The sequence below is a fragment of the Macaca thibetana genome, chromosome X (genome assembly GCF_024542745.1).
Source record: "Macaca thibetana thibetana isolate TM-01 chromosome X, ASM2454274v1, whole genome shotgun sequence".
NCBI lineage: Eukaryota > Metazoa > Chordata > Mammalia > Primates > Cercopithecidae > Macaca > Macaca thibetana.
Genome location: NC_065598.1, coordinates 47,203,405 through 47,228,995, shown reverse-complemented (window position 1 = coordinate 47,228,995; position 25,591 = coordinate 47,203,405). Strand labels below are relative to the sequence as shown.

The following is a 25,591-nucleotide window of genomic DNA, read 5'->3' as shown; positions in this document are numbered from 1 at the left end:
TTATGTGGGTGTTTATATGCTTGATGGTGTTCCACAGACCTCTAGGACTATGTTCATTTCATTTACTTTTCTTCTTTCTCTTCCTCAGATCAGATCATCTCACTTGACCTGTCTTCAAATTCACTGATTCTTTACTCTACCAGCTCAAAGCTACTGTTGATCCCCTCTAGTGAATTTTTCATTTCCGTTATTATGCTTTTTATCTCCAGAATTTCTTTTTTTTTTTTTTTTTTTTTTTTTTTTTTTGAGCTGGAGTTTCGCTCTTGTCACCCAGGCTAGAGTGCAATGGCGTGATCTCGGCTCACTGCAACCTCCACCTCCCAGGTTCAAGCAATTCTTGTGCCTCAGCCTCCCGAGTAGCTGGGATTACAGGCACACACCACCACGCCTGGATAATTTTTGTATTTTTAGTACAGAGGGAGTTTCACCATATTGGCCAGGCTGGTCTCAAACTCCTGACCTCAGGTGATCCACCTGCCTCGGTCTCCCAAAGTGCTGGGATTACAGGCGTGAGCCACCACACCCGGCCCAGAATTTCTTTTTTGTGTAATTTCTCTTTATTGATACTCTCTACGTATTAGGATATCATTTTATCCTTTCCTTTAGTCCTTTAAACATAGTTTCCTTTAGCTCTTTGAAAATATTAAAAATCACTGATTTACAGTTTTTGCCTATTAAGTCTAACATCTGGGTTTCCTCAGGGACAGTGTTTGACTGCTTTTTTCCCTGTGTTTGGGTCACACTTAATTTTGTCTCTTTGCATCTCTCATAAGTTTTTGTTGAAAACTGGACATTTAAATAATATAATGTGACAACTCTGGGAATCAGATTATCTCTCCTCCTCAGGATTTGTTTTTATTGCCTTGTTTTGTTTTGCTTTTAGTGACTTTCCTGAACTAATTCTGTAAAGCCTGTTCTTTGTCATGTGTGGCTACCCAAGTCTCTGCTCCATTAGCTTAGTGGTCAGCTAACGATTGGACAGATACTTCTTTAAATCACCTGAAACCAGTAAGTCTCCCAGACTTTGCTGACGGGCTCTGTGTGCATGTTGGGGTGTGCCTTTAATGCAAAGGCAGGCTGTTTACAACTTTGCCTTATCCTTCATTTCCTGCTTGTGCAGAGTTTTGAGGTCAGCCAGAGATCCTAGGCATACATACAGCCTTATGCGTATTTGTGGTTTTCTACATTCCCAGGCATATGTCAGAGCTTTTTAAAGCCTAATAATGGACTGATAATGGACATATCATTACCTAGATTTTCCTTTTACGTTTTCTTGATAAGCTTGTTGTTTTTTCCTAATTGTTATCACTGCTGTGTTAAACAGTTGCTGCTAATTGTTTCTGAAAAGCACCCCCAGAGAAAGCTGTTTATACCAGATGAGCCCCATGAGTAGAGTATTCAGGATAGTGCCAGACAGATCAAATAAAGACAGTTCTCTGGAAATGAGGTTTTGGAGGAACTCCAACCCTGTTCTGCCTCCTCCAATGGTTGCTGGTCTGCTGGTTTTCACCGGAATTGCAGGGCTGTTGGTTTTCTTTTTCTTTTTCTTTTTTTTTTGTTTTGTTTTTTTTGAGACGGAGTCTCGCTGTGTCACCCAGGCTGGAGTGCAGTGGCGCGATCTCGGCTCACTGCAAGCTCCGCCTCCCGGGTTTACGCCATTCTCCTGCCTCAGCCTCCGAGTAGCTGGGACTACAGGCGCCCGCCACCACGCCCGGCTAGTTTTTTGTATTTTTAGTAGAGACGGGGTTTCACCATGTTAGCCAGGATGGTCTCGATCTCCTGACCTCGTGATCCACCCGCCTCGGCCTCCCAAAGTGCTGGGATTACAGGGTTGAGCCACCGCGCCCGGCCTGGGCTGTTGGTTTTCAAGGCTCTTGTGGAGGTGAGGAGAAGGGATGCGTACAGGAGAAGTTCAAATGCCACAAAGTTTCCTGTTGTTACCAAGATTCAGTCATTTTCTTGAAAAAACGCTTTCTGAATTATAAACCTTGGTCAATTTCCAGAGTTCTGATAAGTTTGTTTTGACAATTTTTGCCAGTGTTCTCATTGCTTTTAAGGAGGAGAGGATTTTTATAGGCTCTTAAATTTCTACTGACATCACCTCCAGGCATATCTTGTTCTTTCCCAGACCCAGCCCTAAGATAATAGTATTTCAAAGCCAAGATCTGGGAACTAGATTTACTCATTGCCACTGGAATGTTCTTGCTTCAAGGCCCTCTCATTGTGCAAAGCTAGGACATTTCACTTCTTAATTTCACATATATGTGTATATATAAAATTTTTATGTGTGTGAGTAGAAGAATCAAACTTTTTTTCTTCTGCTCTCACAATACAATGTGTGGAGGTTTTTACACGCACACACACCAAGCAAGCAATTAATTCTGCAGCAAATTAATATACCAGCTGGATGTCCTGCAATTCAATTCTGACACTGTCTACCTGGAGGATAGCATCAGATCACACAGGTTAAGGATGCAGTCCCACAAAACTAAGCCCTACTTCTAATGCTGATGGCAAGCCCCAGGTTATTTTACCTTTGCTTCTGACCAACTAGCTATAAATCGGGGTCCACAACCCCTTCCTCAGGTTCAGTTAGGTTGCTAGTGTGACTCATGGAACTCAGGGAAACACTTATTTACGTGATTGGTTTACTATAAAGAGTATTACATTACAAAGGATACAGATGAAGAGATGCGGAGGACAAAGCATGTTGGAAAGAGCACAGAGCTTCCATGCCCCACTCTTCAGGAACCCCACATGTTCGGCTATCCAGAAGGTCTCCAACTCTATCCTCTTCAGCCCTTAATGGAGACTTCATTGCCTAGGCACGATTTATAACTGTATAGAAATGTGATGGGATGGCCGGGCGGGCTCACGCCTGTAATCCCAGCACTTTGGGAGGCCGAGGCAGGCGGATCACCTGAGGTCGGGAGTTCTAGACCAACCTGACCAACATGGAGAAACCCTGTCTCTACTAAAAATACAAAAGTAGCCGGGTGCGGTGGCGCATGCCTGTAATCCCAGCTACTCAAGAGGCTGAGGCAGGAGAATTGCTTGAAGCCGGGAGGCAGAGGTTGCGGTGAGTCGAGATCTCACCATTGAACTCCAGCCTGGGCAACAAGAGAGAAACTCCATCTCAAAAAAAAAAAAAAAAAAAAGGAAAGAAAGAAAGGAAGGAGGGAGGGAGGGAGGGGAGGGAGGGAGGGAGGGAAGGAAGGAAGGAAGGAAGGAAGGAAGGAAGGAAGGAAGGAAGGAAGGAAGGAAGGAAGGAAGGAAGGAAGGAAGGAAGGTAGGTGATGGGGCAAAATGTGTGTGATCTTGTACTAACAGACTGAGTGGGGAAACCCAGCAAGGCCTGTCTGTTCAGAGCCTTAGACTCTCTCTGAAACATCCCTTTCTTCTGGGTATTGGGCAGGACCCCTTCTGAAAGGGAGGTCTTTTTTTTTTTTTTTTTTGAGACAGAGTCTTACTCTGTCGCCCAGCTGGAGTGTGGTGGTGTGATCTCGGCTCACTGCAGCCCCCACCTCCCAGGTTTAAGCAATTCTCTTGCCTCAGCCTCCCAAGTAGCTGGGACTACAGGTGTGCGCCACCATACCCGGCTAATTTTTTTTTGTATTTTTAGTAGAGACGGGGTTTCATCATGTTAGCCAGGCTGGTCTCGAACTTCTGGCCTCAGGTGATCCACTTGCCTTGGCCTCCCAAAGTGCTGGGATTACAGACGTGAGCCACTACACCCAGCATTTTTTTTTTTTTTTTTTTTTTTTTTTTGACTCTGTCACCCAGGCTGGAGTGCAGTGGCGTGATCTTGGCTCACTGCAGCCTCCGCCTCCTGGGCTCAAGCAACCTTCCCACCTCTGCCTCCTGAGTAGCTGGGGCCACAGGTGCGTGCCACCACACCTAGTTAATTCTTTTGTATTTTTTATAGAGATGGAGTTTCACCATGTTGCTCAGGCTATTCTCAAACTCCTGAGCTGAAGCAATCTAACTGCCTTGGCCTCCTAAAGTGCTGGGATTACAGGCATGAGCCACCATGCCTGGTAATGCTGATTTAATTGTATATTTTTAAATGTAAGACATTAGCATGGTTCTAAAAGTCAAAATATAAAAAAGCATCCACAGATAAAATAGAAAACCTAAATGAAAATAAATAATTTCCTGGGGAAACACAGTTTACCAAAATTGACCCCAGTAGAGGTTAACAAACCAATTTCCATGAAAGAAATAGAGAAAGTTATTAAGGAACTGCCCCATAAAAAAAGCATCAGGCCCAGATGATTTCACAGGGGAATTCCACTGAAATGCTAGAGACCAGTTAATCCCAATGGCCACATAAATTGTTCCACAGAATGGAAAATGAAGACAAACTTCCATATTACCTTTCTAAAGCAATTATAACATTAATAGCACAAACAAAAGCATAGACCGGGTGCAGTGGCTCACGGCTATAATCACAGCATGTTGGGAGGCCAAGGCAGGTGGATCACTTGAGATCAGGAGTTTGAGACCAGCCTGACCAACATGGTGAAACCCCCTCTCTACTAAAAATATAAAAATTAGCTGGGCGTAGTGGTGTGCGCCTGTAGTCCCAGCTACTCTGGAGGCTGAGGCAGGAGAATAACTTGAACCCAGGAGGCAGAGGTTGAGTGAGCTGAGATTGTGCCACTGCATTCCAGCCTGGGTGATAGAGTGAGACTTTGTCTCAAAAAAAAAAAAAAAAAAAAAAAAAAAGCATAGACCATTTTAACTATAAATATCAATGCAAAAATCCTAAATAAAATATCAGCAAACAAATTCAAAACTACATTAAGGGTGAGCACGGTGGCTTACATCGTAATCCCAACACTTTGGGAGGCCAAGGCAGGAGGATTACTTGAGCCCAGGAGTTCAAGACCAGCCTGGTCAACATGGTGAAACTCCATCTCTACTAAATACACACACATACACACACACACAAAATTAGCCAGACGTGGTGGTGCACCCTTGTAGTCCCAGCTACTCGGGAGGCTGAGGTGGGAGGATCACTTTGTCCAGGAGTTTGAGGCTGCAGTGAGCTATGATCCCACCACTGTACTCCAGCCTAGGTGACAGAGCCAGACCTTATCTCAAAAAATAAAAATAAAAAAGAATGCAGTAACAGCAGCATGTGAAATCAACATGCGGAAATCAGTAGTTTTTATATACACAAATAACCAGATAGAAGATATAATAGAAGAGAAAACATATACAATAACACCAAAAAAGAAACCATAAAATATTTTGGGATAAGATCAACAAGGGATGTGCAAAGTGATATGAGGAAAAGTTTAAAACAGTCCTGAAAGGCACAAAGGTAAATTTAGGCAGATGGAAAGGCATTTCTTGTTCTTGGATAGAATGAATCAACATCATGAAAATGGCAGTTCACCTTCTCAGGTCCTTATTTAATTTATACATTTAATGTGATTCCCAAAAATATACCTACAAACTTATATCTAGAGCTAGATGAGTTGATGGTAAAGTTCATATGGAAACGCAAACATGCGAGAAAAACTAAGAAAAGCCTGAAAAAGAAAAGTAATAATAAGGACTCATACTCACAGCCCACAGGAAGTCTGATGCCTCTGCCACCAGACATTTTATGAAGATTTTATTTATTTATTTATTTATTTATTTATTTATTTATTTGAGACAAAATCTTGCTCTGTTGCCCAGGCCGGAGTGCAGTGGCATGATTGTAGCTCACTGCAGCACCAACCTCCTGGGTTCCAGCAATCCTTCCACCTCAGCCTCCTGAGTAGCTATAATTACAGGTGCATGTATAGCTAATTTTTTGTTTGTTTGTTTATTTTGTAGAGGCACAGTCTTGCTATGTTGCCTCGGTTGGTCTCAAACTCCTGGCCTCAAGCAATCCTCCTGCCTTGGCCTCCCAAAACTCTGGGATTACAGGCGTGAGCCACCATGCCCAGCCTGAAGTTTTTATAATTTAAATAGTACGATGCTAACCCGTGAATAGACAGGCTGACAGATTAAAGGAAGAAAAACAAAAGTCCAGTTATAGATCCACATACATATGGAACTTTAGTGTATGATCAAAGTAGTGACTCGAGTCACTAGAGCAAAGAGAGACTTTTTAGTAAAGTTTCGTTTTTGCCATCTAAAGTCTTCATTCATCTAAAATTCATTTTCATATACAGTGTGAAGGAGGTAGGGATTGAGTTCATCTTTTTCCTTATAGGTAAGACTTTGTCCCCCACTGAGCTTGTATGCAACCTCTGTCACATATATACTAACTTTTTTTTTTTTTTTTTTTTTTTTTTGAGACAGGGTGTCTGTCTGTTGCCCAAGCCGGAGTGCAGTGACGCGATCTGGGCTCACTGCAGCCTCCGCCTCCTGGGTTCAAGCAATTCTCCCACCTCAGCCTCCCGAGTAGCTGGGATTACAGAGGCATCCCACTACGCCCAGCTAATTTTTGCATTTTTAGTAGAGACGGAGTTTCACCATGTTGGCCAGGCTGGTCTCGAACTCCTGACTTCAGGTGATCCACCCGCCTCAGCCTCCCAAAGTACTGGGATTACAGGCGTGAGCCACTGCGCCCGACCTATACTAACATTTCATATCTTTGCCCTGCATGTTCAGAACTGTCTTCTGTTCCATTGGCCACTTTCTGTAAACCTTTACCAAAACCATACTACCTTAACAGCAACTTTTCTCATTAATTCCTGGTGCCTGGTAGGACAGCAGCACCTCCTGACTGTTTTGTGACTATGTAGTAGAACTATGTTCTACTCTTGTCAGGGACAGAGAGAACAGGACTTCAGATGCCAGGAAGAAGACAGAGTCAAGGGTGGATAACAGAGGGCAGGCGGCAGAGGCATTAGACTCCCTGCAGGCCAGCTTGCCACTGGGTTTTCCCCTTTTGTTCCCCAGCTAACTGTATAGCATGGAGGGAATTTGTAGGGGCGGTACTTGGAAGCTTTGGTGGGAAGGTTTCCCAGCCTCCATCATGCGGTGGGAGACACGTGCTGGGAACTCTGGGACCAATGCCCTATCTATTCCCGTGCAGGTCGCAGACTGCCAGGAACTCTCTGAAGGCTGCTCAGCTCAACTGTGTCTAAGTAGTCACCACTGGGGTTGGGGAGACATAAGAAGACCCGTTAAGCAGTTTAACTTCCCTTCACCCCACCTTCCCTCTCCTGGTCACGTCTACCTGATCACGCAGACCTGGGGAAGGGCTGCTGTCCCAATGGGGAATGGCCCTCCCTTGCCACCGCCACTCAAGTGATATATGGTGCAGCAAGTATTTGTGGAGGGCTCACTATGTGACAGGTGGAGTCCAACCCCAAGGCCTTCTCTGGGCCCAGGAGTCACAGTCCCTGTGGAGTAAAGAAAGAAAAAGGGGCTCTGAGGTGTGAATGACCAGGGTCAGGTATGCGGGAGTTGTGTGAAGGAGAGAGGGCAGGAGTGAGTGAGGAATTGAAGGAGGGTGCAGGGGGGATATGTCACTGGGATGGGGAGTTTCTTTTGGGAGCCAATTTTATTGAGATATAGCAAATTCAGCAAAGGGTACATATCCTAAGTGTACAGCCCTTTGAGTGTTCACAAAGTGAACATACTCTTGTCACCTGCACCCAGATCAAGAAACAGAATGTGACCAGAACTCCAGCATGGCTAGAAGTTGGTGGCTGTTGGTGGGGCAGAGTGGCTCATGCCTGTAACTCCAGCCTTTTGGGAGGCCAAGGCCGGAGGATCGCTTGAACCCAGGAGTTTGAGACCAGCCTGGGCAACATGGCGAAACCTCGTCTCTACTAAAAATAGAAAAATTAGCCAGGCGTGGTGGCACGTGCCTGGAGTTCCAGCTACTTGAGAGGCTAGGCTGGGAGGATCACTTGAGCCAGGGAGGTCGAGGCTGCAGTGAGCCATGATCACCCTACTACACTCAGCCTGGGCAACAGAGGGAGGCCCTGTCTTGAAAAAATTAAAAAGTTGGTGGTCTTCAAGGGGCTTGGGGCAGTGGTTGGGGGAGGTTGATGGGCTTAGGGAGGTTTATAAGTTTAAGGAAGGTGAAGAGTCCTGACTTCCATGGCTACTCACCATGGCTGAGTAAAAGTGTGGGTCCAAGGCAGGAAGCTGTCACATGTGAAGATTCAATAGTAGACCTCGGATCACCAGGGAAGGCACCCAAGTTTGTGGGTTCATGTTCTTCTTGCCAGTGCTTAGAGAAGCACGTGTCCCCACAGAGATTGTGCGAGGTTGGGGTTCAGGTATGCAGCTCTGCCCAGGGAAGGGGAGACAGGGAAGCCCCTGGAGGTGGCTGAGTCACTGCACTGCTTCACATGCTTCTCATAGCTTCTACTCCTAGAAGAGTAGGGCAGTGCGGGCCAGGGAACAATAAAAGAGAATCACAAACCGAAAGGGAACCACGAGGAATGGGAACAGGAGCTGGAGCAGGGCTTGATAGTAGGGAACACGCCGGCGGAGTCTGAGGGCCCACACCTGTAATCCCAGCACTTTGGGAGGCTGCAGTGGAAGGATCGCTTGAGCCTAGGAGTTCCAGACCAGCCTGGGCAACATGGTGAAACGCTGTCTCTACAAAAAATTAGCTGGGCATGGTGGCATGTGCCTGTAGTCCCAGGTACTTGGGTGGCTGAGGTGGGAGGATCGCTTGAGCCCAGGAGGTTGAGGTTGTAGTGAACTATGATTGCACCACTGCACTCCAGCAGGGGCAACAGAGTGAGACTCTGTCTCAAAATAAATAAATAAATAAAACAAAATAAAATAAAATAAAACTTTTTTACAAAAGAGTAGGGAATATGTAGAAGGAGCAAAGGATAGGAAGTAGGTAATGGGGACAAGGAGCAGGGAATAGGAAGAAGTAGGGGAGCAAGAAGCAGGAAGAACAGGGGCGAGCCAGAACACAAAGGGGACGCCTGTGGCTGCGGGAGTCCCTGAGGGACTGACTCAAGGCCCTATCGCATCCTTTCCTATAGAAAGTCAGGAAGCCCTTTCTGGGCTCCTCCCTGAGCCCCTTCCAAGGATGCACCCCTCTATCTCGCAGAGTGCAGATTTCTATCCCTCAAAGGGCCTGGAGGGACAGAGGCCATGCCCGGAGGACCAGTGTAGCATGACCATATGTCCCTTGGCTAGGACATGCTATGATCCCCAAGTCTCAAAGACTCAGACACTATGGACTGGGGACAGAATTTGCTGTAGCGGGCTGAAGTTGGGAACATAGTATTGTGGGGCAGGGGTTCTTCGTGGGGAGAATGCCCCAGGGATGGGGACTTTTTGTTCCAGGGTGGTGCAGAGGGAGACCTGAGGGTGAGGAGTCCACACAGGGTGGGGACAGGTTGGCTGGCCTGCCATTAGGAATCCCTAAAAGGGAACCTGTCCTCATGGTGTCGCCGCAGTTGTTGTGGGTGGGCGTGTAGATGGATCTAACCACAGTGCTCTTTATTATCAGGCGCTTCTATGAGCCACAGGTTCGGGACTCCACTAGGAACCTGGATTGTCTGTGAGGGGGAAAAGAGAGAGGGACACTGGGACTGAGGAGCGTTTATGGCGTAAAGAGCTGGGATCTCTGGGATCTTAGTATCGCATCAGTAGCTTTTGGGTCTCAGAGACCTACCCCATTCCTTCAGGCAGAGCAGGGTCAGGAGCTTGCATTTTGGTGAGGAGGCTGGTGTCGGGGAGAGATAGACATTAAATTATTGGTACTAATCATACACATTATTTCCAATATTGTATATTATTGTGCCTAATATCAAACATTGTTTGCAATATTATAAGTAATCACTAGTAAAGTTAAAAGTTATAGTTATCATAACTACTCCTAGTAACTAATGCTTGTAAGTGCTATATACCTAGCACCGTTCCAAGTACTTCACATATACAACCTCGTTTAATATGGACGTTGTCTCTATGAGTTCAGCCTTCTTTTTATCCCTGTCTTACAGATGCAGGAACTGAGGCTCAGAGAGGTAATATGATTGATTCAAGGACACAGAGCTAAGACATGGCAGGGGCAGGATTTGAATGCAGACATCTGGTTCCAGGGTTCCTGCTTTTTTTTTTTTTTTTTTTTTTTTTTTTATGAGATAGAGTCGAGCTCTGTTGCCCAGGCTGGAGTGCAGTGCCGCGATCTCAGCTCACTGCAAGCTCCACCTCCTGAGTTCACGCCATTCTCCTGCCTCAGCCTCCTGAGTAGCTGGGACTACAGGTCCCGCCACCACATCCCGCTAATTTTTTTTTTTTTTTTTTTTTTGTATTTTTAGTAGAGATGGGGTTTCACCTTGTTAGCCAGGATGGTCTCGATCTCCTGACCTTGTGATCCACCCGTCTTGGCCTCCCAAAGTGCTGGGATTACAGGCGTGAGCCACCGTGCCAGGCCTTTTTTCTTTCTTTCTTTCTTTCTTTTTTTTTTTTTTTTTTTTTTTTTTTTGAGACAGAGTCTTGCTCTATCCACCAGACTGGAGTGCAGTAGCATGATCTCAGCTCACTGCAGCTTCCGCCTCCTGGGTTCAAGCAATTCTTGTGCCTCAGCCTCCCAAGTAACTGGAACCACAGGCATGCACCACCACAGCCGGCTAATTTTTATATATTTAGGAGAGATGGAAACCATGTTGGCCAGGCTGGGCTTGAACCCCTGACCTCGCAATCTGCCCGCCTCGGCCTCCCAAAGTACTGGTATTACAGGCATTAGCCACTGTGCCAGGCCCATTTCCTGTGTTTTGACCCCCCAAAAAATATCCAAGGGGCAAAGACACCCCGTAAACATCCTCCAACCCCATCACAAGCCTCTGAAAGATTCTGGGCCAGGACTGTGACGCGCATGTTTAAGGGAGAAGGACTGAGGCTCAGGTGAGAGAAGGACTGGCCCCCAGGCTCCCCACTGAGCTGGGTCCCATGCTGCATACCACACATGGCTGTGACCCCTACAAGCTTCCTCTCAGCTGTCACAGAGTCTCTCCCAAACAGAGATCCACCCACAGACACCCCGAATGCTGGGGATGGAGGATGCTCATTTGACCCATTTTAATAGATGTTCTACAAGAGCAATGGGGAATGTAATGAGCCCAGGGCTACGGATCCTGCCAGGAGCTCATGCCAGGTCTCTGGGGGAGGTCGCCTCGTCTGCTCTTCTAGACTCTGTGTCCCCTGAGGCACCAGTCCTCCCTGTCCGTGTTGCATTGCACTTGGCGAAGGGCTGACCTGCAAGGCAGACAGGTCGGCAGAACGACCTCCACACTGGGTTCCATCCTTCCCCTGCTACTTCACCTTCCCCTCAGGGATTGGAAGAGGTGAGGACTTAGGAAATGGGCCCTGAGGCTAGGCAGCAGCTTAAGAGTGCAGGTAGCTGACACTAAGTTTTGGTGAATTGCCAGGAGCTGTCAGACTCTTGCAGGCAGCTGAGGGAACATTGACAAGGTCACCAGGGATGAACCAGGGCCCGGGCCCTTCCCTTACAGTTGTGCCCATCAGCAAAGGCTGCGGTTGGCCCCCTTCAGTAGACAAGGTTCAGACCCTCCAAGGGCGTAACCAAGGTGTAGATGTTGATACAGAAATTGTTGCTGCGTGCGCATTCCCTGCTCAAGTGGCTAAGTACTGTGTGTTCAAAATCTGCCCATTCCCATCTGGGACATAATTTGGGCCGTCGGGTAACCTCCCAGGAGTGTAAAAGGTTCTGGGACAGGACCACAGAAGATCCAGGGGGCTGTGCTTGGTAACCTAGGATGCCCTGGAGGAGACCTGGGTTCTTACTGGTAAGAGCAGTGGGTACTGTGATGAGAGGGAATTTGGGGGTCCTTTACCGAAGGAGATATATAGGGGCCCTTTTCAAGCAGGTTCAGGTCAGGAGGACACAGGTGCTCCATTGAATGTTTGCACCAGTCTGGAATTCTAGTTCCCAAGGGCCTCACTTGAGTCAAGACCTTTGGAGTATGAGAGGCAGGAGCCAGAGACTGGACCCTGCTGTGGGAGTAGGAAGGCCTCGGAGAGGAGTATTTGGAGGGCCTCTCACTCAGTTTTTCTAGAGGAAGGATGATCCAGAAAGGTGAGGGTCGAGTCTAGAGACCCTAGTTTGGGTGAGGGGACAGTTGGGTTGAGGGAGGTGTGTGCAGGGTATGGGCCAGCATATCTGGCTGGTCTTGATTTTGAACCCTACCTGCATTTCATTGCTGTCAGTATTTCCTTCCAAGTTGGCTAGAGGAGTGAGGGGAGAAGTAGGGGAGGGAGGAGGGCAGAGCTTGGGGATTTTTAGCTCATACCTTCTCTCCATCCCACCTCTCCTCTGCCCCAAACAGCCCCTTCCAAGGAATGTCCTGCAGCCGTGGCTGGGGAGCCAGGGTCACCCCTTCTTCCCAAGTCCCCAGCTGGGTTGCTGTGGGACTCTGGGTGCCCTGGGTCCCCTTTCAGGCTCATGGTACAAAACCTGAGGGTGGGGACAGTAACACCCACATGTTTGGATGGGGCATCCTCACTGGACAACATCAGGACTGTGCTTGAGGCAATGAGAGCCATTTGCCAATTGGTAGGGCATTTGTCAATGACTTTGTCAGCTGGCAAGATGTGTGAATGGGGAATTCCCAATAAGGCAGTGATGTGTCAGCTGTGGGAGAATTTATAACTAGAAAGCCCTGGGCAAATAGCAATTGGAAATCAGTATAGGAAAATGTTTTAAAGTATTGACTGGAGAAATTATTCAAAGGTTACGGTTGATAATGCAGGTTCAGTGACCATTACTGCTGTTGCAGATCATCAGTGCTAATGCCAATGTCGAGAATTACTACCAGTACGTCAGAATTTAAGTAAAATATAAAAACCCAACATTTGGCATCCCTCATCCCCACTGGTCCCAGGGTGCTCACACCAGGTCATCAGCAACATGGGTTTGTTCCCAGGCACTACACGGAAACAGTGTCTGCTGGGTGGTAACTCTTTATTTCATTGTCTAGAAGAAAGATGGGAGTGGGAACAGGGTGGACACTGCGCAGGCTTCAGCTTCCACTCCGGCAGGATTCAGGCCATCCGGGTCCGCAGGGACTGCCAGGTGCACAGCCCTGGCTCCCGAGGCAGGCAGGCAAGGTGACGGGACTGGAAGCCCTTTTCAGAGCCTTGGAGGAGCTGGTCCGTCCACAAGCAATGAGTGCCACTCTGCAGTTTGCAGGGGATGGATAAACAGGGAAACACCTGGAAGGGAGGAGGGAGACATCTCTGAGGGTTTCTCCCTGCCTCCCCCATGGAGCAGAACTTCCTCTCCTCAGCTTTCAACACTGAGCCGCTGGGGAGACTTGCTCTCACCCCACCTAAGTACATACCCCAGGACAGCCCCTCCCATTGAGGGAAATGTCACTGGGTCCTGCAAGGTAACAGTAAGCCAGTAAATCAGTGTCCTGGAATGGTGGCTGGGGAATAGGCCCTGGGGGTCAGTCAGGTAGGTCCCCTGAGGAATTGTCCCAAAGGACAGGGAAAAACTGACAGTAGTAAGGGGCCCCACCCAGTTGGCGGCTAAGGAGTTTAAGCACAGGAATAGCCAGGGGGGCTCCAAGATAGTCATTGGGCTCAGAGGCCATCAGGAGCCATCAGGGAACAGGCTTGGACTAGCCAGGAGGTCAATGTAACACCCTCTGGTGTCTGGAATAGTCAGAGCTGCAGAGCAACAGGCAGATGTGCTGAGGAAGGGTCAGTGGGATTAGGGAACAGCACTTTGGGTTCTTGGAGAACATTCTGGGGAACGAAGAAACAATCCCAGGGGCTCAGGAACGGAGAGTGGGATTACAGAATAGTAACAAGGGAGAGTTAGAGGGACCAGGGACAGGCGATCACACGGTATTGGACACAGGGCAAGGGAGCAGCCAGAATTTGTAAGGGAGCAGTCTCGGGCTTGGGGAAATAGCAAGAGAGATCAGGGACAGCCCTTAGGGTTTGGGAGCAGCCACAGGGACACAGAATAGCCAGAGGGAGCAAGAAACAAGCCCACGATTTAGGGAAGGGCCGCGGAAGGATCTCCCGTTGGAGGTCAGGGTCCAGGTACTCACTGTGCATTCCTCACAGCCAACAGTGTAGGTCTTGGTGAAGCCCCGGCGCTGAGCTAAGCTCAGACTGTTCCAGGGAGCCACGAAACTGCAGGTGGTGATGTGCAAGAGTCCGTCCTGCAGTTTTCCTAAGGAGAAAGCGGGGGTAACCGACAAGCAGCTTTTGATTGGCTGAGCCGCCAGGCTGGCAAAGGCCCGGCCTTCTGATAGGCTGAAATTGGGATGGTACCCATTTCCAGTGGAACCATTCCCATCAGAGCCTCGCCCCCTCGCGGTTGCTAGGCCGCGCCCCAGGGACTGGTTGGCGTGGCACAGGGCGCGGGGACGGTGCCTCACCAGCAATGAGAAACTCCTCGCTGCGGTTGTGGGACCTGTGGAAGTATCCGCAGACACTCTCCATGGCGGGGGTGTAGACGAACCGGATGTCAGCGGCATCCCCTAAGGCCTGGAACCCTTTATACATCTGTTGATGGATGAGGGGAAGTGTCTCTTTTACTGACATAATCCTCCCACTCCAGGTTCTTCCCTGAAGTCACATAGCATCCCAAGATCACAGCCAACTTTCTTGCACCAACCAGTGGCCAGAAGGTTCTGTTTTGACCAGGAGGAAGATGTTAGAAAATGCTAGGAAAGGGGCGGGAGCAGGGGATACCTTGGTCATCTTGATCTCATAACGCTGGTATAAGGTGGTCTGGTTGACTTCTGGTGTCCCCACGAACTTGGCCCTGATGACTGCAGGAGAGGAGGGAAATATGAGTCAAATGGACTGCATGAGCCAATAAAAATAAGATCATCATCATCATAATACCAGCAACGTGCATACATAAATAGGGGTTATTGGATGCCAGACAGCACACTAAGTGATTTACACATTTGTTTATTGATTCATCTGTATGTTGAGTGTCTCTCTTCGCCAGGCACTGCTTAAGCCATTTTCATATATTCATTTGTTCATTTACTCCTCAAATATTTGGGAGTGCCCAGACATTCCCACTGGCCCATGCTATATTCAGTGTTGAGCCCAATCTCTCTCCCAGACAGCAAGATCCCATTGCAGTGGTTCCTGTACCCATCACCATTGTCCTGAATATGGTCTTCCTTACTGTGCTATAACAACTATCACCGAATATTTTTCTCTTTAACAGGAAATCAGGAGTACTAAGGGGCAGGGGTTAAAATTTTAAACAAGATGGCCAGGGAAGGCCATCCTGAGAAGGTGACATTTGAGGCAGCCACCCATGTGGATACCTGGGGGGAAAGTGTACCAGGCAGAGGGAGCAGCCAGCACACAGGTCCTGTGGTGGGCTTGGGCACGGAGTACTCAAGAAAGTGTGAGGATGCCAATGTGGCTAAAGCAGAGGAAGAGCAGGGGCGAGTGGAATCATTCTAGAGGTAAGTGCCATCGTGAGCCCCACCGGACTGAGAGGGAAACCAAGGCAGAGTGTGTGGGCTGAGTGGGGTGAGGACTCACCGAGGTCAGAATTGCAGAAGGCCGTCTGTGGGTGGGGTAGGACACAGGTGCAGGCCCTGCTGGGGGCTATCAGCCACAGCAACAACAGGATGCCGGAAGCCAGGGGCTCAAAGGGGGCCATGGTGGGTTCTGTGGGGAAGAGGGATGTCAGGCAGGCCCCAGCCCAGCTGATCTGCTGACCTGGGCAGGTCATCCACCCCATCCTGCCCCGGGGCAGCCTATGGGGGGATTAGGGGACTGGATTTGGGCTTCAGGGGTTGGGAAGCTTGGGGATTTTAAGGGGATTGGGGAGCCCAGAGGAATTTAGGGTTTAGAGAGTTGGGAAAGTTTAAATTATTGAGGGACTGAGTTGCGGGGTTATGGAGCTGTGGCACTTGGTGGAGAAGGGAGCTAAGGAAGTTTGAGGAATGAGGGGATTGGGGAATTCTGGAGGTTGAGGAGTTTGGGGGTGAGGAATTTGGGATTGGGGGCTGGAGGGGTTTGGAGGAGGCAGAGTTTAGGGGTTGTGTGTATTAAGAGATATAGGGGGCTGGGGGAATTTAGGGAGGTTGAGGAATTTGGAGGAGGTTGGGGATTTGGGGAGCTGGGGGAGTTTGGAGGTTGAAGGGGTTGGGGGAATTTGGGGGCTTAAGGCAATGGTGATACTTGAGGAATCTGAGGCCAAAAGAAGTTTGGGAGCTGGGGAGCTGGGAAACTGGGGATTGGGGAGATGGGGGAGTTCAGGGAGCTGCAGGGGTTAGCGGTGGGGATTTAGGAGGCGATGAGGGAAAGTGCTGGATGAAGGGATTTGCGGGGGATTTGGAAAGCATTTGTGATACTAGGGGGTCATGGGTTTGGGAGAGTTGGGGACGGATGTCAGGGGTTCTAGGGAGTTTGGAGCCTCAGGGTTGGGAAAGCGGTTCCAGCCTCCGACCCTCTTCCCCCTAGACTAGCCCAGGATCCTGGTACCCGCAGGCCAAGCTGAGTAGACAGGCATCTAGCACGGGAGTGCACGGGCCTGGTGGCCAGCACCCAAGCTGCGGCCCAGCCCCGGTTCCTGCTGGGCCATCCCGGGCCCTGCTTACCTCTCGTGTCTCTCTGGGCACTGGATCTGCGGCGATGGCGGCAGGGCCTGAGCGCTAGAGGATAAATGTCCACGCTAGGGGCGGGGGTGGCAGCGGGTGCGGAAACCACAGGCCTCCAGGCTTCCTGGATGCATTACTCATCCACCCACCATCAGTGCAGAAGCCAAGGGGCGGGCCGACGAAAGGAGATACACCCTCCTCCTCTCCCACCCCCCTCCTCTCCCTCTCCCTGGGCCTCGCCCGGGCCAGCCCCCTCCCCCACCTCCACGTCAGTCACTATTCCTTCCAAGGCGCCTCAGCGGAGAGCTTAGAGGCCGCATTCCCCCCAGCCCAGTCCCCTAAAGTCTCCAGAATCTATCCAATCACCCACATCCCCCAAGCTCCCTATGGCTCAAACCCAAATGAGTTCAGCCCTTCAACATTTATTGTGCATCTACTGTGTGCCAAGCACACAAAAATCCCTTGTTTTGTATGTCTGACATGCTGGTGAGGGGTGGCAGAGAGGAAACAAATTAAATAGCAGCAGTGGAGGGAGATAAGGCAGGTGAATGGGGAGGAACACAAAATGGGGAAACTGAGGCATGGAGTGGTTAAGTGACTTATCCAGGATCATAGAGTCAGTACATGGCAGAACTGAGACTGGAACTCAGGTGGCCAGGAACCAAAGCCAGGGTCTCAAAAAACACAGGCAAATAGCCGGCATTTATATAGCACCGACTGTATACCAGGCACTCAGCATAGTTTATCTCACTCAGAGCTCACAACAAATCTCTGAGATGGGTACCAGTTATTATTCCCATTTTACAGATGAGGAAATATGGGGTATAGAGGAACTGAAGAATTTTCCCAAGATCACAGGACATGGCCAGGATTCGAACTGAGGCTACCTGGCACCAGGATCGTAACTCAGGAGTGGCACCATCCTAGCAAGCAGGGAATGGTGCGGGTGAATGAATGAAAATTGGGAAGGGGGTGGCCATGAATGAAGGTGAAAGAAACAAGTGAGTGGGTCAGTAGAAAACTAATCCCCACCCCATCCTGCCCTGCCCCTTCCCCACGGACCTATACCCCTGGTGGAGGGTGGGGTGGGGCAATCTTTGCCCACCAGCTTTTTGACAGTGCAGGAATCTTCCCTGGGGTTCTGATTAACACCCTTAATTCGAGGAGGATAGATCAATAATAATAATTGTAGTGATGATGGCAGCCGCTTATTGAGCACTTTCTGTATACTATGTGCTAAAGTATTTGTATAAATTATCTCATTCACTCGCCATACTCCCTTGCTAATTAAGTTTGATTAACTCAGGGATATTAGCCTAATAACAAGAACACAACAAAAACTACCAGCAGCCCTTACGGAGTGCTTACTGCGTATCCAGCACTGTTCTGGGTGGGAGGAAGGTGAGGAATAAGAAATTGCCTAATGGGTACAATGTACACTATTTGGTTGATGGGGACACTAAAAGCCCAGACTTCACCACTATGTAATATATACATGTCACAAAACTGCAGCTGTACCCTCTAAATCTAATTTTTTTTTTTTTTTTTTTTTTTTTCTGACGAAGTCTCGCTCTGTCACCCAGGCTGGAGTGCAGTGGCGCGATCTCAGCTCACTGCAACCTCCGCCTCCAGGGTTCAAGAGATTCTCCTGTCTCAGCCTCCTAAGTAGCTGGGATTACAGCCACACCACCACCACCCCCAGCTAATTTTTGTAGTTTTAGTAGAGATGAGGGTTTCACCATATTGGTCAGGCTGATCTTGAACTCCTGACCTCAGGTGATCCACCCGCCTCAGCCTCCCAAAGTGTTGGGATTACAGGCATGAGCCACCGCACCCAGCCTTCTAAATCTTTTTTTTTTTTTTTTTTTTTTTTTTTTTTTTGAGACAGAGTTTTGATCTTGTTGCCCAGGCTGGAGTGCAATGGCAAGATCTCGGCTCACTGCAACCTCCACCTCCTGGGTTCAAGCAATTTCAAACAATTCTCCTGCCTCAGCGTCCTCAGTAGCTGGGATTACAGGCATATGCCACCACGCCTGGCTAATTTTTGTATTTTTAGTAGAGACAGACCATGTTGGCCAGGCTGGTCTCAAACTCCTGACCTCAGGTGATCCGCCCACCTCAGCCTCCCAAAGTGCTGGGATTACAGGCGTGAGCCACCGCATCCAGCCTAAATCTATTTTTTAAGAAAGCACTTGGCCGGGCATGGTGGCTCACACCTGTAATCCCAGCACTTTGGGAGGCCGAGGCAGGCAGATCGCTTGAGCTCAGGAATTTAAGACCAGTCTGGGTCTTGTTGAAATCCTGTATCTATTTAAAAAAAAAAAAAAAAAAAAAAAAAAAAAAGCACTGTTCTAAAGTCTTTTTACAGACATTATCTCATGTAGTCAATCCCGATTGCCTCTTTGTTCATTAATGTTAGTTAAGGAAGAGATGTTAAGTCAATAATAACAACAGTACCCAACACTTCTTGAGGATCGAGGCTTACTATGTGCTCGATACCATGTAGAGCATTTTTCCCAAAATAACTAACTTATTTCTCACAATATCCCTGTGAGTTAGATATAGCTCATGTTCTCATTATACAGATGAGGAAACTTAGACACAAAAGGGCTGAGTGACCTACCCAGGAATGAGAATGAAGAAATGGCTCTGTTGTGGGGAGTTGGGGGGGGACAAAAACAGGGAGGAAGGGAAGTAAACCAAACAAATCTGTAGGAGCTGATTGTGAAAGTGGGACAGTGAGAGTGAATGAGACAGGGCTGAGTAACCTGGTGCCTCCGAGGGAGAAGTGAGGGCCAGGGAAAGTCCTGCCTTGGCCCCTCACTGACTCTGGTTCTGACGCCAACTCTTTGAAACCTGAGTCAGCACAGAGTTTTGCCGACTGTTTACATGAGGAATCGTGTGGATCTGGTTATTGTGCGGTTTTGAAATGCAGAGTGGGAGGGGTGTTCATGGAGGGGTGTGTGACCATGTGGGAAGCTGGATGGGTGTGGAGGACCATGGGGGTTCAGGGGGCATGTGCAAACTGGACACCTGACAATGCCCACAGCATACCAGGTGCTTGGGTCTCATTGTGCTCTTTGTGCAGATGGGGAAACTGAGGCTCAGAGAGGGGTGTCCTTCATGGCCTTAGGAAGAGGAAAGGCCAAGATTCAGACCTAGGGCTTTCCAGGAGCTCCCAGAGTCAGAGTTCAAAGCACTCTGCACGCACACATGTATGGGCACACACACATATACAGAGCGTTGTGCTCAGGTTCAAGTCCAGAGGAAACAAAGACAGTCAAGGAAAAGAGGCACCTAGAAACCTCAGGGTTGTTGGGGGAGGTATGGGTGTGTACGCACAGCTCTCTGGTGTGTTGTGTGTCCATTGCTAAGAGTCGAGCGTGTGCCTGTGTGTTTTGTGTGTTGCTTCTGGGAGTTATCTACCAGCCTCGGCAAAGCAGGTCTGGGTTGCATATATAACTATGAGTGCATTATGCACTTCTGTGTGCTGTGTGCACGCCTGGGTGGTACTGTATACATCCGCCTCGGCATCATTTCCCTGGCCTGCTGCCCAGAGACGCCCCAAACCCCCGTCCCAACAACGTGCCTCTCAGCCCACCTCATAATGACGCCAGTCATTTGGGAAATGAGGAAGGGGGGGTTGCAGAGGGAGGCCTGAAGTTCAATCGGTCACCCTGAGTCTGCGGGCTTCCTGTGCCTGTCGGGAACTGGGAACCACCACCGCCCCAGCAGCCCCTCCGGGAATGCCATCTCTCTACCTTGTCAGCGAGAGGGAGGGTCACCAGAGGGGCACTGTGCAGCTGCGCTGTGGGGGTGAGGCGGGGAGCAGGGAGCCTGGGGCCGTCCAACCTGGTTTCCTCTACCTCATCCGGGAGCGGGGGAGACTTGAGGTATCCCTCTCGCCTGAATGTGTGACTGTGTGTGTGTTGGGGTGGGGATGCCCAGGAATGTTTTCTGCAAACTGAGTTGTGGGTGTCTCTGGTTGTGTGTAGCCTCTCTGTATTGTATATGTGGCAAGGCATGTTGTGTGTGTGTCTAGATATACTTTTTGTGTGCCCAGGAATGTGGCGTGGGTTGTTACGGGTCCCAGCGGTGATGTGAGTACCTAGAAGTGCATACACCTCTGTGTGTTGTGTAGGACCTTATTTGCTGTGCATTTGCCTAGGGGTGTTGTATGTGCGCCTGTGTGTTGAGTACATGCCCGGTTTTGTGGAGTGTGCCTGTGGAGTTGTGTGTGTCTCTTGATTGCACGGGTAATCTTTTGTGTTGTGTGTGTTCCCCTGACAGTGATGTGGGTTTGCGTGAGGGGAGGGAATCTGGGTGTGTGCCCAAAAGTATTGATAGTGTGCTTAAGGGTGTCGAGTGTGTGCTGCCCAGGAGTGCTGGCTGCTGACCCACGCTATGGGCACCTGGCTGGCTGAATGACTGTGTGGGTGTCTGTGCTGCCCCAGAGCTACATGTGCTTTGAGTCTGTGTTGGCCGTCAATCTCAATATGCACTGGCATCTCTGGGTTTGGCGATGTACATCTGAGTTCCAAGGGCTCATGCCTCTCAGTAGTTTATGTGTGCAGGTGAGGCTTACATACAAGGTTGGGCTGAGGGGTTCAGTCACTACATGCTCATCCCCCCACCCCACACACGCTTGCCTCACTATCATCCATCCACTGTGAAAACAAACTTTCTTTTTACCGGAACAGTCCCCCACGCTCATGCCATGCCTCTGGCCGGGAAAGCAGGGGCGGGACATCTGGAACTTGGTGGTGGGGTGGAGGGAGGGACAGACAGACAGGGCTCTGGGTTCAATTCTGGGCCCGGAGGTGGAGACACTGTGTGACCCCCAGCTGCTGCCTGCCTGTCTCTGACCCATGTGTCCTGGGAAGTGGCTCATAATGCAGTTCCCACTGGCCGGGATTCCCTCAGTACCACCCCACCCCTGGAGGTCACCCTTTCTGCCCTGACCATATGTCCTCTGCCTTTTTCCCACCAGCTCAGCAGCACAACATACCCTGTGGTTGTGAAGATGGGGCACGCACACTCTGGGATGGGCAAGGTGAGTCTCTGGCTGGGCTGCGCATAGGTAGATGTGTATTTGTGCAGTGCACACCAGTCATTCTGTGTGATCGTGTGTCCTGGGGTGTCATTATCTATCAAGTTGGTGCAAAAGTAATTGCAGGTTTTGCCAGTTCTTATGGTAAAAACCACAATTACTTTTGCACCAACCTAATAGATTTTTGTTTTCTCACATTCAGCTGACCTCATCGACCCCTTTTTCCTCCTGCATTCAGCCAATTTTGTGTGTATTTTGCTTCTGTCTCCAGCATTGTGTCTGTGTGTACATGTATGCCTGTGCTGCACACACATGAGTATGATCTTTTGTGTTCCAAAGTCTCGGGGTCCTGTGTGCTTTACATCCATCTGATTTTGTCTGTGTGTATGTGGAAAGTAGACCTGTAATTTGTTTGTGTCCAAGTTTCTGTATCTTTGCATGTTGTGTGTACAACTGATTTTGTGTCTGGATGCCTATATTAGTATATTGTATATACACAGTTTTTTCACAGCTTTAGTGAGGGATAATTCACACACCCTACAACTCAGCCATTTAAAGTAGACAATTCAATACTTTTTGGTATGATCAGTGTTCTACACACCCAACTTTGTGTCTGTGTGTACACGTACAAAACAGGAGACGCACGATCATGCCTGCTTGAGCGCCTTGGCATGTCCACCTAATTTTTGTGTACTCACCTCACCTGTGTGTCATGTGTACATGCTCCCCCAGGCACCCCCACTCCCCACAGCTGCCCTATCCTGACCAGGCCCTGATCCTTGCCCTCACGTCCACAGGTCAAGGTTGACAACCAGCATGACTTCCAGGACATCGCAAGTGTTGTGGCACTGACCAAGACGTATGCCACTGCCGAGCCCTTCATCGATGCCAAATATGACGTGCGTGTCCAGAAGATTGGGCAGAACTACAAGGCCTACATGTGAGTGGAGAAACTGAGGCCCCGGGAGGGGTCCCCTGCCTTGCCCCATGCAGCCGAGGTGCCTCTGAGCCTCTGTCCCCTTGTTCCCCAGGAGGACGTCAGTGTCAGGGAACTGGAAGACCAACACTGGCTCTGCGATGCTGGAGCAGATCGCCATGTCTGACAGGTGGGCAGCCCAAACTCAGGGTGTGAGGGGAAGGGTGGGTGGGAGCGCAGCAGCTCAGGTCAGAGACTGACAGGCTTCCCCGACCTTTGTCTTGGCAGATACAAGCTGTGGGTGGACACATGCTCAGAGATTTTTGGGGGACTGGACATCTGCGCAGTGGAAGCACTACATGGCAAGGACGGAAGGGATCACATCATTGAGGTGGGAGCACCCAGGGGTAGGTGGGGCAGAGGGAGGAACAGCTGCCAGGCAGCAGCAGTGCGAACGGAAGCACTCCATGGCACAGAGGTCCTCAGCCAACAGCAATGTGCTTGGTACACAAGGGGCCATCCCTTGCAATGGCAGAACACTCAGTAAACTCTAGACTGAACTTGCACATCCCTGGTGAATAGCAAAACCCTTATTAGATTGTTAAGTGCTCTGGGAATTGAGACATCTTGGTGAATGACAATGCACTTAGTAACCTTTATTCTGTGAACTGGACCAACAGCAAAGCATTTTGGAAAGGACGAAGTGCCTAGAAAACCATGAAGCAGGGATCGGCAAACATTTTTGGTAAAGGAGCAGACGGTACATATTTTAGGCTTTGTGGGCCATGCAGCCTCTGCCGTAACTACTCAACTCTGCAAAAGCAGCCATAGATGATACGTTAAACAAAATAGGTGTGGCTGTGTTCCAAAAAAACTTTGTTTATGGACATTGAAATTTAAATTTCATGCCATTTTCGCATGTTATAAAATCTTTCGAATTTTTTCGGCTGTTACAAAATGTAAAAACCCATCCTTAGCTCATGGGTCACACAGAAGCAGGTGGTGGACCAGGTTGGGCTCGCAGGCCCTAATTTGCCCAGCCCTGCTCTGAAGCACCTTCTAAGCTGTAAGGTACCTTGGAACAGACAAACCTCCTCACTGTGCACAATCAGTGCCTCAGACACTGGGGCTCAGTGGTGGCCATGCCCTCGGCCGGCTGAAAGCACAGTGTTACTGCTGCCTCAGGTGCGAGGCCTGCCTCTCCCCTCAGGGATCCTTTCCTTCCCCCAGGTGGTGGGCTCCTCCATGCCGCTCATTGGTGACCACCAGGATGAAGACAAACAGCTCATCGTAGAGCTCGTGGTCAACAAGATGGCTCAGGCCCTGCCCCGGCAGCGACAGCGGGATGCCTCCCCTGGCAGGGGCTCCCACAGCCAGGTCAGGCCCCTGGCGCTGAGCTAGTGGCTTGAGCTAGTGTGGGGAGGCCGGCCCTGGGTCATACTGTGCCATGAAGCTGACAATCTGTAGGCTCACGGCATCACCTTTGCACACATGTGGCTGCGATTGCCAATTGTTTAAAACATTGATAAGCAGCTGCTGCCCTGACTTCCCTGAGCACCTCCCTGCCCTGCCCCTGGGAACAGGTCCCCCACCCCACAACCCAGCGTACCCTCAGCTCAGCCACAAGTGGGGCAACACCCAGCGCACAGGGAACCTGTGTCATCATTGGCTGATGCTCCACTGGCTGGTAACTATTTTTAACCTCTCCTGCTCCATTCCTCTGCCACAGACTCCCTCCCCAGGGGCCCTGCCCTTGGGCCGCCAGACCTCCCAGCAGCCCGCAGGGCCCCCGGCTCAGCAGCGACCCCCACCACAGGGTAAGTGAGAGGCTGGCGGTCTCAGTCCCCTCCCTCAGCCCGCCATCTCTTACCCGCTCACTCTCACGTGTGCTCACTCTCTCTCTCTCTCTGTCCCCCAGGCGGCCCTCCACAGCCGGGCCCAGGCCCCCAGCGCCAGGGACCCCCATTGCAGCAGCGCCCGCCCCCGCAGGGCCAGCAGCACCTTTCAGGCCTTGGACCCCCAGCTGGCAGCCCCCTGCCCCAGCGCCTTCCAAGTCCCACCTCAGCGCCCCAGCAGCCCGCGTCCCAGGCAGCGCCGCCAACCCAGGGTCAAGGCCGCCAATCCCGGCCAGTGGCGGGAGGCCCCGGGGCGCCTCCAGCAGCCCGCCCGCCCGCCTCTCCCTCTCCCCAGCGTCAGGCGGGCCCCCCACAGGCTACCCGTCAGACATCCGTCTCCGGCCCGGCTCCGCCAAAGGCCTCTGGGGCCCCACCGGGCGGGCAGCAGCGCCAGGGCCCGCCCCAGAAACCCCCGGGCCCAGCCGGCCCCACACGCCAGGCCAGCCAGGCGGGTCCCGTGCCCCGCACTGGGCCACCCACCACGCAGCAGCCTCGGCCCAGCGGCCCGGGCCCCGCTGGACGTCCCAAGCCACAGCTGGCCCAGAAACCCAGCCAGGACGTGCCGTCACCCGCCACCGCCGCTGCAGGGGGACCTCCGCACCCCCAGCTCAAGTAAGGGGACCCCTACAGCAGCCCCCGCCTTGCTGCTCACAAAGCGGGCCCCTGCCCCAGTAGAGTAGCCCTAGCTCCCTTGCTCCTCAGACCCAGGTCCTATGCAGGGGTCCCACGGACTCTCTCCAGCCTGAGCCAAGCCCTTCCCCCAAGCTTTCGCTCCTCCCGGCCCACCAGAGGCTCCACACCCCCACCCCAGGAATTTGGTGCTAGAATCCCATAGAAACTGCCCTCTGTTCGAATTCCTCCTCATAGGCCCTGGGAAAGTTTCCTCCTCCAAGGCCTCCCAGGCACCTGGCTGACCCACCGTCTGCAACTTCCTGCCCAGCCCAGAGCCTTCCCTGCCAAACTGGCCCTCCCCCTCCCAACCCATCCCTAAAACTCCTGGCCTGAGTCCTAGTCCTCCTATCATCTCGCTCTTCCACTCCACCCTCATACTTTTCCTCCTTCTCCACATCCTTCTGGCCCATCTCAGTCTCCCTGAGAATCATCAACCATCTGCTTCTTCTGGTCCATTCCAACTCCCACTCCAGCTCAGACGTCCTCCCTGCCCCACCCAGTTGCTCTGCCTTAG

At 50.5% G+C, this 25,591-nt stretch overlaps 3 protein-coding genes across 5 annotated transcripts in view; 2 read left to right on the top strand and 1 right to left on the bottom strand.

Moving 5' to 3' along the window:
- The window catches only part of NDUFB11 (NADH:ubiquinone oxidoreductase subunit B11), a 477,292-nt gene that overhangs the window by 40,625 nt on the left and 411,076 nt on the right, over positions 1-25,591 (top strand). The window lies entirely within an intron of this gene.
- The window catches only part of SYN1 (synapsin I), a 50,272-nt gene that overhangs the window by 23,184 nt on the left and 1,497 nt on the right, over positions 1-25,591 (top strand). For all 3 annotated transcript variants that reach the window (XM_050775603.1, XM_050775602.1, XM_050775604.1), the window contains exons 6-12: positions 21,535-21,597; positions 22,392-22,534; positions 22,626-22,700; positions 22,799-22,901; positions 23,741-23,887; positions 24,240-24,327; positions 24,429-25,017. In XM_050775603.1, coding sequence (XP_050631560.1) covers positions 21,535-21,597; positions 22,392-22,534; positions 22,626-22,700; positions 22,799-22,901; positions 23,741-23,887; positions 24,240-24,327; positions 24,429-25,017 — 1,208 coding nt within the window. The remainder of the gene's footprint in view (positions 1-21,534; positions 21,598-22,391; positions 22,535-22,625; positions 22,701-22,798; positions 22,902-23,740; positions 23,888-24,239; positions 24,328-24,428; positions 25,018-25,591) is intronic.
- Positions 12,897-16,816, bottom strand: TIMP1 (TIMP metallopeptidase inhibitor 1). The gene is made up of 6 exons (XM_050775720.1): positions 16,545-16,816; positions 15,481-15,609; positions 14,662-14,741; positions 14,346-14,472; positions 14,013-14,137; positions 12,897-13,164 (listed from the first exon to the last, which is right to left on the bottom strand). Exons 2-6 carry the CDS (start codon positions 15,599-15,601, stop codon positions 12,994-12,996), a joined length of 624 nt encoding a protein of 207 aa, XP_050631677.1. The 5' UTR covers positions 15,602-15,609; positions 16,545-16,816; the 3' UTR covers positions 12,897-12,993.

Coding starts and splice junctions, on each gene's coding strand:
- TIMP1 (XM_050775720.1), bottom strand. CDS start 15,601: ATGGCCCCCTTTGAGCCCCTGGCTTCCGGCATCCTGTTGTTGCTGTGG. Junction 14,742..15,480: donor CTTCTGCAATTCTGACCTCG/GTGAGTCCTCAC, acceptor CCTCTCCTGCAG/TCATCAGGGCCAAGTTCGTG. Junction 13,165..14,012: donor TTGGCTGTGAGGAATGCACA/GTGAGTACCTGG, acceptor CCTCCCTTCCAG/GTGTTTCCCTGTTTATCCAT.